Source organism: Coregonus clupeaformis, chromosome 8, assembly GCF_020615455.1.
Source record: "Coregonus clupeaformis isolate EN_2021a chromosome 8, ASM2061545v1, whole genome shotgun sequence".
Classification (NCBI taxonomy): domain Eukaryota; kingdom Metazoa; phylum Chordata; class Actinopteri; order Salmoniformes; family Salmonidae; genus Coregonus; species Coregonus clupeaformis.
Window position 1 is genome coordinate 55,473,101 of NC_059199.1, and position 13,710 is coordinate 55,486,810.

General features: G+C 43.3%; 1 protein-coding gene across 1 annotated transcript in view; it reads right to left on the bottom strand.

Annotated features, from left to right (window-relative positions):
* Positions 1-1,393: 1,393 nt before the first annotated feature.
* arrb2b (arrestin, beta 2b) overlaps positions 1,394-13,710 on the bottom strand; it is a 57,794-nt gene continuing 45,477 nt past the window's right edge. The window contains exons 12-15 of the mRNA XM_041882669.1: positions 6,936-7,019; positions 2,224-2,300; positions 2,067-2,121; positions 1,394-1,930 (exon numbers count right to left, since the gene is read on the bottom strand). Coding sequence (XP_041738603.1) covers positions 1,837-1,930; positions 2,067-2,121; positions 2,224-2,300; positions 6,936-7,019 — 310 coding nt within the window. The 3' untranslated portion in view covers positions 1,394-1,836. The remainder of the gene's footprint in view (positions 1,931-2,066; positions 2,122-2,223; positions 2,301-6,935; positions 7,020-13,710) is intronic.

Below are 13,710 nucleotides of genomic sequence, written 5' to 3' on the forward strand. Positions count from 1 at the left end.
AAAAGAAATAGGTGGGTAAACGCTGATCACCGTTCGCGGTGAGTAAAGTAATGCTCCCTATACTTTCAATGCATTTTCCCGCAAAAGGTGGGTAAACGCTCGCGAAAAAAATGCTGCGCAAACAGCGTTTAGGTGCGTTTACCCTCCAGTACACCACTGATAATAACAAAGTAATAACAGTGTAATAACAGGTTATAACCATGTAATAACAATGTAATTGCATAAACTATTAAACTCACGTTCCCTCTAAGTAGTTGTGCAGCAATGTAGTCCTGTACATTCAAGTTACAAATTCCCAAAACTTTCCCAAAATTCCCAGGTTTTCCAGAAATCCCGGTTGGAAGATCCCAGAATCAGGAGGGAATAAGCAGGAAATCTGGAATCATCCAACCGGATTTCAGGTAAACCGGGGAATTTTGGAAAAGTTTCCGGAATTTTGCCACCCTAGTTACATGGTATTCAATCATGTATATAATTACAAACGTATATCTGTCTGTCTGCCCGCTTCTTATAAAGTGGGACCTACAGTCGTGGTCAAAAGTCTTCAAAGTTTGCTGCTTCAGTGTTTTTAGATATTTTTGTCAGATGTTACTATGGTATACTGAAGTATAATTACAAGCATTCCATAAGTGTCAAAGGCTTTTATTGACAATTACATTAAGTTTATGCAAAGAGTCAATATTTGCAGTGTTGACCTCTGCAATCCGCCCTGGCATGCTGTCAATGAACTTCTGGGCCACATCCTGACTGATGGCAGTCCATTCTTGCATAATCAAAGCTTGGAGTTTGTCAGAATTTGTGGGTTTTTGTTTGTCCACCCGCCTCTTGAGGATTGACCACACGTTCTCAATGGGATTAAGGTCTGGAGAGTTTCCTGGCCATGGACCCAAAATTACGATGTTTTCTTCCCAGAGCCACTTAGTTATCACCTTTGCCTTATGGCAAGGTGCTCCATCATGCTGGAAAAGGCATTGGTCGTCACCAAACTGTTCTTGGATGGTTGGGAGAAGTTGCTCTCGGAGGATGTGTTGGTACCATTCTTTATTCATGGCTGTGTTCTTAGGCAAAATTGTGAGTGAGCCCACTCCCTTGGCTGAGAAGCAACCCCACACATGAATGGTCTCAGGATGCTTTACTGTTGGCATGACACAGGACTGATGGTAGCGCTCACCTTGTCACCTTCTCCAGCCTTGTCCTCATCAACACTCTCACCTGTGTTAACGAGAGAATCACTGACATGATGTCAGCTGGTCCTTTTGTGGCAGGGCTGAAATGCAGTCTAAATGTTTTTGGGGGATTAAGTTCATTTTCATGGCAAAGAGGGACTTTGCAATTAATTGCAATTAATCTGATCACTCTTCATAACATTATGGAGTATATGCAAATTTCCATCATAAAAACTGAGGCAGCAGACTTTGTGAAAATTAATATTTGTGTCATTCTCAAAACTTTTGACCACAACTGTATAGAACATATAAGATCAACCCTGAATCAACGAATGGACCCAAAACGTATATAATTATTTCCTAAAACAGAGACAGTCGACTCGACACTCCCTATAAATATCTCCCTCTCTCTCTCATTATCTCTGTTTTTCAAACAAAAGGAGTGACAAAACGAAGGAGTAGAAATGAACAATGCCATCGCAGATGTAGGAGAAAGAAGAGGGGAGAAAAAGAAGAATAAGAAGAGAAAGGGAGGAGGCTTTTTAAAATATCTGAGTGCTCCTGCACCCCTTTTCTGGAGTTGGGCCTACTGTCTGGTGCCGAGACTAGACCAGTGACTCGCCTAGCTGCTCTCCCCAGGTTTGGGTGCCTGGTCCTGAGGGAGGGAGAACTAGCAGAAGTGGTCATCCTCATCGTCCTTCATTCCTTTCAGTCGCAGACGGGCAAAGTCCTCGAACACAAAGTCATCATCCTGAGAGAAATTACTGAGAGAGAGGGAAGAGGAAGGAATGAATGGAGGAAGGGAGGGAGGGAGAAAGAGGAAGAGATTAAAATTGTGTTCAACAACAAACAAGGTTAAATTGAAATCTGAGACACACACCCTCTCTCTTTCTCTCTTACTTTGTCTCAAACTCTATCAGGTTAGTGTCCACTGGGGCATCTGTTTCTGGGATGGCTGTGGGATAAAGTAATGACATTGCAAAACAGGTAAATATCACTGCAAAACACTTTATTTCTAAAATTTATTTTTCTCGATCACACACACATTGGTCTGTACCTGATTGAGGTCTGGAAATGAGTTGGTCTGAGGGTTTGGGGTGCATCAGGACAAAAGGCAGCTCCACCGACACATCGCTGTACAGAGGACATACACAGTAATGTTAAAGCAATGCCAGCACACTGGGCACACCACATCATTTCAACGTGGATAATTGGGTAATATTTGGTTGAGACATTGATCAATAACCGAATGGCTGTTGTTGTTGTTGGCTAATCACCACTGTCCCGAAGCAAGCACCAGTTAGCCTTGAGCTAGCCTCGAGCCAGGCTGTTAAAGGCTGTTCCTTTATACGGTACCCCATCCTGTTTATCTGTTTAGCCTCAGCCCAAACTTTCGTCGCCATTACCAGCTGTTGTCTTAGCTCTCTCAAATAACACCTGTGATTGCTTTATGCCTCTCTCCCATGTCAATATGCCTTGCCTATTGCTGTTTCGGTTAGTTCTTATTGTACTATTTCACTGTAGAGCCCCCAGTCCCGCTCAACCTGCCTCAGATAGCTCCTTTGTAACCCAGGCCCTGTAGCCCCCAATATCACTCCTACTCCCCAGGCACTATCATGTGTTGACTCAAGGAACCTACCAGGTACAACCCTAAATCCGTAAACATGGGCACCCTCATAGATATCATCCTGACAAATTTACCCTATAAATACACCTCCGCTGTCTTCAACCAGGATCTCAGCGATCACTGCCTCATTGCCTGTGTCCGTAATGGGTCCGCGGTCAAACAACCACCCCTCATCACTGTCAAATGCTCCCTAAATCACTTCAGCGTGCAGGCCTTTCTAATTGACCTGGCCCGGGTATCCTGGATGGATATTGACTTCATTCCATCAGTAGAGGATGCCTGGTTGTTCTTTAAAAGCGCTTTCCTCTCCATCTTAAATAAGCATGCCCCATTCAAAAAATTCAGAACTAAGAACAGATATAGCCCCTGGTTCACCCCAGACTTGACTGCCCTTGACCAGCACAAAAACATCCTGTGGCGTACTGCATTAGCATCGAACAGCCCCCGCGATATACAATTTTTCAGGGAAGTCAGGAACCAATATACACAATCAGTTAGGAAAGCAAAGGCTAGCTTTTTCAAACAGAAATATGCATCCTGTAGCACTAACTCCAAAACGTTTTGGGACACTGTAAAGTCCATGGAGAATAAGAGCACCTCCTCCCAGCTGCCCACTGCACTGAGGCTAGGAAACATTGTCACCACCGATTAATGTACGATAATCAAGAATTTCAACAAGCATTTTGCTACGGCTGGCCATGCTTTCCACCTGGCTACCCCTACCCCGGCCTACCATTCTTATTGGCAGACTAAATAGCCTTGGTTTCTCAAATGACTGCCTCGCCTGGTTCACCAACTACTTCTCAGATAGAGTTCAATGTGTCAAATCGGGGGGCCTGTTGTCTGGACCTCTGGCAGTCTCTATGGGGGTGCCACAGGGTTCAATTCTCGAGCCGACTCTATTCTCTGTGTATATCAATGATGTCGCTCTTGCTGCTGGTGACTCTCAGATCAACCTCTACGCAGATGACACCATTTTGTATACATCTGGCCCTTCATTGGACACTGTGTTAACAAACCTCCAAACGAGCTTCAATGCCATACAACACTCCTTCCGTAGCCTCCAATTGCTCTTAAACGCTAGTAAAACTAAATGCATGCTCTTCAATCGAACGCTGCTTGCACCCGCCCGCACGACTAGAATCACTACTCTCGGCGGGTCTGACTTAGAATATGTGGACAACTACAAATACCTAGGTGTCTGGTTAGACCGTAAACTCTCCTTCCAGACTCACATTAAGCATCTCCAATCCAAAGTTAATTCTAGAATCGGCTTCTTATTTCGAAACAAAGCCTCCTTCACTCATGCTGCCAAACATGCCCTCGTAAAACTGCCTTTCCTACCGATCCTTGACTTCAGCGATGTAATTTACAAAATAGCCTCCAACACTCTACTCAGTAAATTGGATGTAGTCTATCACAGTGCCATCTGTTTTGTCACCAAAGCCCCATATATTACCCACCATTGTGACCTGTAAGCTCTCGTTGGCTGGCCCTCACTACATATTCGTCGCCAAACCCACTGGCTCCAGGTCATCTATAAATCACTGCTACGCAAATCCCCGCCTTATCTTAGCTCATTGGTCACCATAGCAACACCCACCCGTAGTATGCGCTCCAGCAGGTATATCTCACTGGTCATCCCCAAAGCCAACACCTCCTTTGGCTGCCATTCCTTCCAGTTCTCTGCTGCCAATGACTGGAACGAACTGCAAAAATCTCTGAAGCTGGAGACTTATCTCCCTCACTAAATTTAAGCATCAGATGTCAGAGCACCTTACCGATCACTGCACCTGTACACAGCCCAGCTGTAATTAGCCCACCCAACTTCCTCATCCCCATATTGTTATTTATTTTGCTCATTTGCACCCCAGTATCTCTATTTGCACATCATCTTCTGCACATCTATCATTCCAGTGTTAATACTAAATTGTAACTCTTTTACACTATGGCCTATTTATTGCCTTACCTCCATAACTTCCTTCATTTGCAAACACTGTATATATATTTTCTATTGTGTTATTAACTGTACGTTTTTGTTTATCCCATATGTGTTGTTATTGTTTTTATCGTACTGCTTTGCTTTATCTTGGCCATGTCGCAGTTGTAAATGAGAACTTGTTCTCAACTGGCTTACCTGGTTAAATAAAGGTGAAATAAAATAAAAAATAAGATTACAGCCTATATTCACCCACTCAAAAAGAAAGCCAAAAGTTAAAGAATTATGTCTGATTTGGTTTAGTTGTCACCCAAATGTCTATCGCTGTGCTTTTAACCATTTACAGCACAGCAAAGTTCAAATGGGAATACAGATATTTTGTTTATTTATACAACAGATTAATGTGTCTAATAGCAGAACCAAATGACCTGGATTGCAGTTGAGATGGTGCAAGTGATCAATGCGGTTTCAGATTCTGTGTAGATTATTACCTCAATTGTGAAGATCTCCATAGACCTGCGATGACCTCTGCATGCTATCTTGAACAAGCACGTTTTATGTGATTGCATAAGAATACATTGTTGCCCCAAAAAGTGGCCATGGATTTGTTACTCATTTTTTATTTTATTTTGTTACTTTTTACCCCTTTTTCGTGATATCCAATTGGTAGTTACAGTCTTGTCCCATCGCTGGAACTCCCGTACCGACTCGGGAGAGGCGAAGGTCGAGAGCCATGCATCCTCCGAAACACGACCCTGCCAAGCCACACTGCGTCTTGACACACTGCTTGCTTAACCCGGAAGCCAGCCACACCAATGTGTCGGAGGAAACGCCGTACAACTGCCGACCGTGTCAGCGTGCATCGCCTGCCAAAGGAGTTGCTAGAGCGTGATGGGACAAGGACATCCCGGCCGCCCAAACCCTCCCCCAACCTGGACGATGCTGGGCCAATTGTGCGCCGTCTCATGGGTCTCCCGATCGCGGCCCGGCTGCGACACAGCCCAGGATCAAACCCGGGTCTGTAGTGATGCCTCAAGCACTGCGATGCAGTGCCTTAGACCGCTGCGCCACTCGGGAGGCCCTGTGTTACTCATTTTAAGGTTGAATGTTACATTAGCTTGTAAAATAGCATTAACGTTAGGCTATTTACTGTATTACAAAAGTAATAATGAATTGTGTATGGTTGACAACCCAACCAAGTATCAAAATTTAAAGGAGATGTATGTACTGTTTGGAAAGTTCCATCTGAGCCACTGGCTTAATCCCATTATTTAACTTATTTTTGGTTGAGATGGAGACGTGAATCCAACACATCATGTGTTAACTTGTCGACAAGTTCATAGGCTATTTATTGTATTTCAAATGTGATATTGAATTGTGTTTGATTGTCAATGCACTTGAAGGAGATTTAGGGCAATTCCACTGTAACAGAGACTACTGAGATTCAGATTTTTAACTTTTAAATGTTTGCAAAGTTAAACAAACCATACAACTCGATGCACAACGACGAATTTTAACAATTTCCACTGACAATTTTACAAAAACATATTTACTTGAAACAGTGCAGATGCAAAGTTTAAACGACCCTTTGGAATGAGTTCGATAGCACCAGTGAATCTATTTAGTGGAGATCTCTCAATCATTCTCACGATAGCACATTGGTAATTGTCAGTGACAAATATCATAGCTAAGCAGGGCTGCTTGGGAGACCAAAGGGTAGCTGTAGATATTTCAATTCTCCAGTAGGAGGTGCTGCCTAGTCTATTGTTTTTTTTTTCTGATAGTGGATATAATGTTGAAAATCTGACATTGTTTTAAACTTACAAATTCAACATATTTTATACAAGGTTTGTCTATGTTGAAATTTGCATACCATGATGACATAATCCTGTGGTTTAAATTTCACCCTCAAAACAACAGTTTACGTTGATGACTTTTTTCAGTTCTAATGTATTTTCCACGTTGATTCCATGTCACAATAGGTTGACAAATTAAGTTGAAACAATGTTGATGATTCAACCAGTTTGTGCCCAGTGGGAGACCACTCAGACATCAGGCATAGATGAACTAATACTCAGAAAACGTTCCAGCTTAATCCAGGTGGAAATGTTTACTTACAACCACTTCATGAATCTATGTAAGACAGACAGTAGTGCATGTGTATGAGCCATAGTGCATGTGTATGAGCCAATATGTAACATACCCTCCACGGGACACCACTAGTTTGACCTTGACTCTGTAAGACACCAGGATTCCCAGAACCTCCTTATTGGACACGTCTTTCACTCTGGAACACATCAAAACAGACACACATCAATGAAACACAACAGACAGACAAGAGGAGAACTGCATGCATATACACCCAGTTTATTAGGTACACCACCCCGTTCAAGAAAATGGATCGTGGCTTGCTATATAAAGCAGGCAGACAGGCATTGAGGCATTCAGTTACTGTTCGATTGAATGTTAGAATGGGCAAAACTAGTGACATAAGCAACTCTGAGCGTGGTATGATCGTCAGTGCCAGGCACGCCGGATCCAGTATCTCAGAAACGGCCGCCCTTCTGGGCTTTTCACGCACAACAGTGTCTAAGGGTTTCCGAGAATGGCGCGACAAACAAAAAACATCCAGTCAACGGCAGTCCTGTGAGCGAAAACAGCTCGTTGATGAGAGAGGTTGAAGGAGAATGGCAAGAATCGTGCAAGCTAACAGGCGGGCCACAAACAGACAAATAATGTGTGCAGTACAACAGTGGTGTACAGAATGGCATCTCGTAATGCACAACTTGTCGATCCTTGTCACGGATGGGCTATGGCAGCAGACGACCACACTGGGTTCCACTCCTATCAGCTAAAAACAAGAAGAAGCGACTCCAGTGGGCACGCGATCGCAAACACTGGACAACTGAGGAGTGGAAAAACATTGCCTGTTCCGAAGAATCCCGGTTCCTGTTGAGTCATGCTGATGGCAGAGTCTGGATTTGGTAGAGGCAGCAAAAGTCCATGGACCCATCCTGCCTGGTGTCAACGGTACAGGCTAGTGGCGGTGGTGTACCGCCGTCCAATCTGCTGCACCTGCATGATGCCATCGCATCAGCATGGACCAACATCCCTGTGGAACGTTTCCGACTTATGTAATCAATGCCCCGAAGAAGTCAGGTTGTTCTGGACGCAAAGGGGGGTCCGACCCAGTACTAGATGGGTGTACCTAATAAACTGTCCAGTGAGTGTATATAAGAGGCAGTGTTTGTTTGTTTGTTTGTTTATCTTGGTGAGTAATTATGTGCATCTCTCATTTCTTCCCCCCCCCCCCAGAGTCTTCAAGAAGTCTAGTGCCAACTGCAAGGTATGTCGCAACTCCTATGTGTGCGGGCGGGCGTGCATGAGTCTGTGTGTCTGTCTGTCTGTGTCTGTCTCTTGCTTTCTCGCTCTAGTCTCGAGTCCAGGTTGGTGTGTGTCTAGGTGTGTGTGTTTCTATCCTGATCAAAAATATAAACGCAACAATTTCAAAGATTTTACTGAGTTACAGTTCATATAAGGAAATCAGCCAATTGAAATAAACGCATTAGGCCCTAATCTATGGATTTCACATGACTGGGAAGACAGATATGCAGCTGGAAAAAAAGGCTGGGGCGTGGATCAGAAAACCAGTTGGTATCTTGTGCAGCGCAACACATCTCCTTCGCATAGAGTTGATCAGGCTGTTGATTGTGGCCTGTGGAATGTTGTCCTACTCCTCTTCAATGGCTGTGCGAAGTTGCTGGATATTGACGGGTGACATGCTCAAATGGTGTCTGGTAAGTATGCAGGCCATGGAAGAACTGGGACATTTTCAGCTTCCAGAAATTGTGTACAGATCCTTGCGACATGGGGCAGTGCATTATAATGCTGAAACATGAGGTGATGTCGGCGGATGAATGGCACGACAATGGGCCTCAGGATCATTGTGTTCGTTGTCTGTAGCTTATGCCTGCCCACACTATAACCAAACCATGGGGTACTCTGTTCACAACATTGACATCAGCAAACCGCTCGCCCACTTGACGCCATACACGTGGTCTGCGGTTGCGAGGCTGGTTGGACATACTGCCAAATTCACTAAAACGACGTTGGAGGTGGCTTACGGTAGAGAAATTAACATTCAATTATCTGGCAACAGCTCTGGTGGACATTCCTGCAGTCAGCATGCCAATTGCACGCTCCCTCAAATCTTGAGACATCTGTGGCATTGTGTTGTGTGAGGGGCGGCAGGTAGCTTAGTGGGTAAGAGCGTTGTGCCAGTAACCGAAAGGTCGCTGGTTCTAATCCCCGAGCCGACTAGGTGAAAAATCTGTCGATGTGCCCTTAAGCAAGGCACTTAACCCTAATTGCTCAAGTAAGTTGCTCTGGATAAGAGCGTCTGCTAAATGACTAAAATGTAATGTAAAATGTAAAACTGCACATTTTAGAGTGGCCTTTTATTGTCCCCAGCACAAGGTGCACCTGTGTAATGATTATGTTGTTTAATCAGCTTCTTGATATGCCACACCTGTCAGGTGGATATATTATCTTGGCAAAGGAAAAATGCTCACCAACAGGGATGTAAAAAAATGTGTGCACCAAATTTGAGACAAAATATGCTTTTTGTGCGTATGGAACATTTCGGGGACCTTTTATTTCAGCTCATGAAACATGGGACCAACACTTTACATGTTACGTTTATATTTTTATTCAGTGTGTGTGTATATACAGTACCAGTCAAAAGTTTGGACACACCTACTCATTCCAGGGTTTTTCTTTTTTTAAACTATTTTTTACACTGTAGAACAGGGGTGTCAAACTCATTTTAGCTCAGGGGCCACATGGAGGAAAATCTATTCCCAAGTGGGCCGGACCGGAAAAATCATGGTATATATAACTTAAAAACAACAACTTCAGATTGTTTTCTTTGTTTTAATACGATCAACATACAACATAAAGCTGGAGCCTGAGGACAGTGTGTCCAAAATAGTACAAGCACAACATCACTATTAATCATAAAACACGTCAAGTTTATTTGAAAATTCTAAAGAAAAAGAACACACAAACACACAATGCCTCAGTGATTAACAGAACTGTTTCACAGATCACAGAACTATATCAGGGTGTCATTTCTCAGGCAGAAATGTAGATAAAAATAATGAAATCCTGTTCCCCAAACAAGTGCAAGAACCACAGAGTCAAGAATAGGTTAAATATACAAATAAAATAAAATCAATTAAAAACAATAGCACATCAACATAAAAACATATAAACATAAAGCTGGAGCCTGAGGACAGTGTCCAAAAGCACAACATCACTATTAATCATAAAACACCTCAAGTTATTTGAAAGTTCTGAGGACAAAGAACACACAAACACACAATGCCTCAGTGATTCACAGAAGTATATCACAGATCACAGAACTATATCAGGGTGTGATTTCTCAGGCAGAAATGTAGATAAAAATAATGAAATTCTGTTCCCCAAACAAGTGCAAGAACCACAGAGTCAAGAATAGGTTAAATATACAAATAAAATAAAATCAATTAAAAACAATAGCACATCAACATGACGTTATCCATCTTTAATGACTTGCAACACAAAGCCTCCTGGTGCAAAATACAGTGAAAAGTCAAAAAATCACGTCCTCCATTTGCAGATTGCACTTTCTCTCTGAACTTTGTCACAACGCCTGCTTTTTTCCCGATCATTGAGGGCGCACCATCTGTAGCCAGGCTGACAGCGCGGGACCAGTCCACTCCGACCCTGTCCAGCGCGCAGACCAGTGCGGTAAAAATATCAGCTGCTGTCGTTGTATCTGTCATCGGCACCAACTCCACGAACTCCTCGGTGACGGTCAATGTGTCATCAACTCCGCGGATGAAAAAATGGCCAGTTGTGCAACATCTGTAATGTCCGTGCTTTCATCAATTGCAACCGAAAACGCAATAAATGACTTTACTTTTTGCTTCAACTGGCTGTCCAAATCCACTGAAAGATCGGAAATCCTGTCTGCAACTGTGTTTCTTGTCAGGCTGATATTTGCAAAAGCCTGCCGCTTTTCAGGGCACACAATCTCCGCTGCCTTCATCATGCATGTTTTTACAAATTCACCCTCACTAAATGGTTTTGAAGCCACTGCGATTTCATTAGCAATGAGGTAGCTAGCTTTCACTGCAGCGTCACTGATGTCTCGGCTGTGAGTAAACACAGACTGCTGTTTCTTCAGACCCGCCAACAGTTCATTCACCTTCTCTCATCTCCGCTGTCCTTGAAAGTTGTCATATTTGTCGGCATGAAGACTCACATAGTGGCGACGAAGGTTATATTCTTTCAGCACTGCAACATGCTCTGAACACACCAAACATACAGCTTTCCCATTCAATTCCGTGATTAAATAGGATGACCATTTTTCTTGGAACACTCTGCACTCTGCGTCCACTTTTCTCTTTTTGACAGAGACATATTGGGGCAATGAGGGTGCCAAAGCACATAATGTTAAAAGTAGAAGCCGTAATAAATATCGCGGGCAAAACAAAGTAGCTCATTGGCTGCACGTGCTTGACCTACTTGCTCTGCCCCGGTATAAACAGTTTGCTTGCTTAACACAATTGCTATTGCGCCATCCAGTGGACGCAATTGGAACAGCAGTTTATTTTATTGAAAAATTGCAGCGCATTTTTATACTTTTTTTTTTTTTTTCTAAATCATCTCGCGGGCCGGATTAAACCCGTTTGCGGGCCTGATCCGGCCCGCGGGCCGTACGTTTGACACCCCTGCTGTAGAATAATAGTGAAGACATCAGAACTATGAACTAACACATATGGAATCATGTAGTAACCAAAAAAGTGTTAAACAAATCAAAATATGTTTTATATTTATTGATTCTTCAAATAGCCACCCTTTGCCTTGATGACAACTTTGCACACTCTTGGCATTCTCTCAACCAGCTTCATGAGGTAGTCACCTGGAATGCATTTCAATTAACAGGTGTGCCTTCTTAAAAGTTAATTTGTGGAATTTCTTCACTTCTTAATGTGTTTGAGCCAATCAGTTGTGTTGTGAAAAGGTAGGGGGGTATACAGAAGATAGCCCTATTTGGTAAAAGACCAAGTCCATATTATGGCAAGAACAGATCAAATAAGCAAAGAGAAACAACAGTCCATCATTACTTTAAGACATGAAGGTCAGTCAATACGGAACATTTCAAGAACTTTGAAAGTTTCTTCAAGTGCAGTCGCAAAACCATCAAGCGCTATGATGAAACTGGCTCTCATGAGGACCACCACAGGAATGGAAGACCCAGAGTTATCTCTGCTGCAGAGGATAAGTTCATAAGAGTTACCAGCCTCAGAAATTGCAGCCCAAATAAATGCTTCACAGAGTTCAAGTCACCGACACATCCCAATATCAACTGTTCAGAGGGGACTGTGTGAATCAGGCCTTCATGGTCGAATTGCTGCAACGAAACCACTACTAAAGGACATCAATAATCAGAAGAGACCTGCTTGGGCCAAGAAACACGAGCAATGGACATTAGACCGGTGGAAATTTGTCTGGAGTCCAAATGTGAGATTTTTGGTTCCAACCGCTGTGTCTTTGTGAGACGCGGTGTGGGTGAACGGATGATCTCCGCAAGTGTAGTTCCCACTGTAAAGCACAGAGGAGGAGGTGTTATGGTGTGGGGGTGCTTTGCTGGTGACACTGTCTGTGATTTATTTAGAATTCAAGGCAAACTGAACCAGCATGGCTACCACAGCATTCTGCAGCGATATGCCATCCCATCTGGTTTGGCTTAGTGGGACTATCATTTGTTTTTCAACAGGACAATGACCCAACACACCTCCAAGTTGTGTAAGGGCTATTTTACCAAGAAGGAGAGTGATGGAGTGCTGCATCAGATGACCTGGCCTCCACAATCCCCCGACCTCAACCCAATTGAGATGGTTTGGGATGATTCGGACGGCAGAGTGAAGGAAAAGCAGCCAACAAGAGATAAGCATATGCGGGAAGTCCTTCAAGACTGTTGGAAAAGCATTCCAGGTGAAGCTGGTTGAGAGAATGCCAAGAGTGTGCAAAGCTGTCATCAAGGCAAAGGGTGGCTATTTGAAGAATCTCAAATATAAAATATATTTTGATTTGTTGAACACTTTTTTAGTTACTACATGATTCCATATGTGTTATTTCATAGTTTTGATGTCTTCACTATTATTCTACAATGTAGAAAATAGTAAAAATAAAGAAAAACCCTTGAATGAGTAGGTGTGTCCAAACTTTTGACTGGTACTGTGTGTGTGTGTGTGTATACATACAGTGCATTCGGAAAGTATTCAGACCCCTTGACTTTTTCCACATTTTGTTACGTTTTAGACTTTTTCTAAAATGGATTAAGTGTTTTTTTCCCTTCATCAATCTACACACAATACCACATAATGACAAAGCAAAAACAGGTTTTTAGAAATTTTTGCAAATGTATTAAAAATGGAAATATCACATTCAGACCCTTTACTCAGTTCTTTGTTGAAGCACCTTTGGCAGCGATTACAGCCTCGAGTCTTCTTGGGTATGACGCTACAAGCTTGGCACAGCTTTATTTGGGAGGTTTCTCCCATTCTTCTTTGCAGATCCTCTCAAGCTCTGTCAGGTTGGATGGGGAGCATCACTGCACAGCTACTTTCAGGTCCCTCCAGAGATGTTCGATCGGGTTCAAGTCCGGGCTCTGGCTGGGCCACTCAAGGACATTCAGAGACTTGTCCCGAAGCCACTCCTGCGTTGTCTTGGCTGTGTGCCTAGGGTCGTTGTCCTTGAGTGAACCTTCGCCCCAGTCTGACATCCTGAGTGCTCTAGAGCAGGTTTTCATCAAGGATCTCTTGGTACTTTGCTCCGTTCATCTTTCCCTCAAACCTGACTAGTCTCCCAGTCCCCGCCGCTGAAAAACATCCCCACAGCATAATGCTGCCACCACCATGCTTCACCCT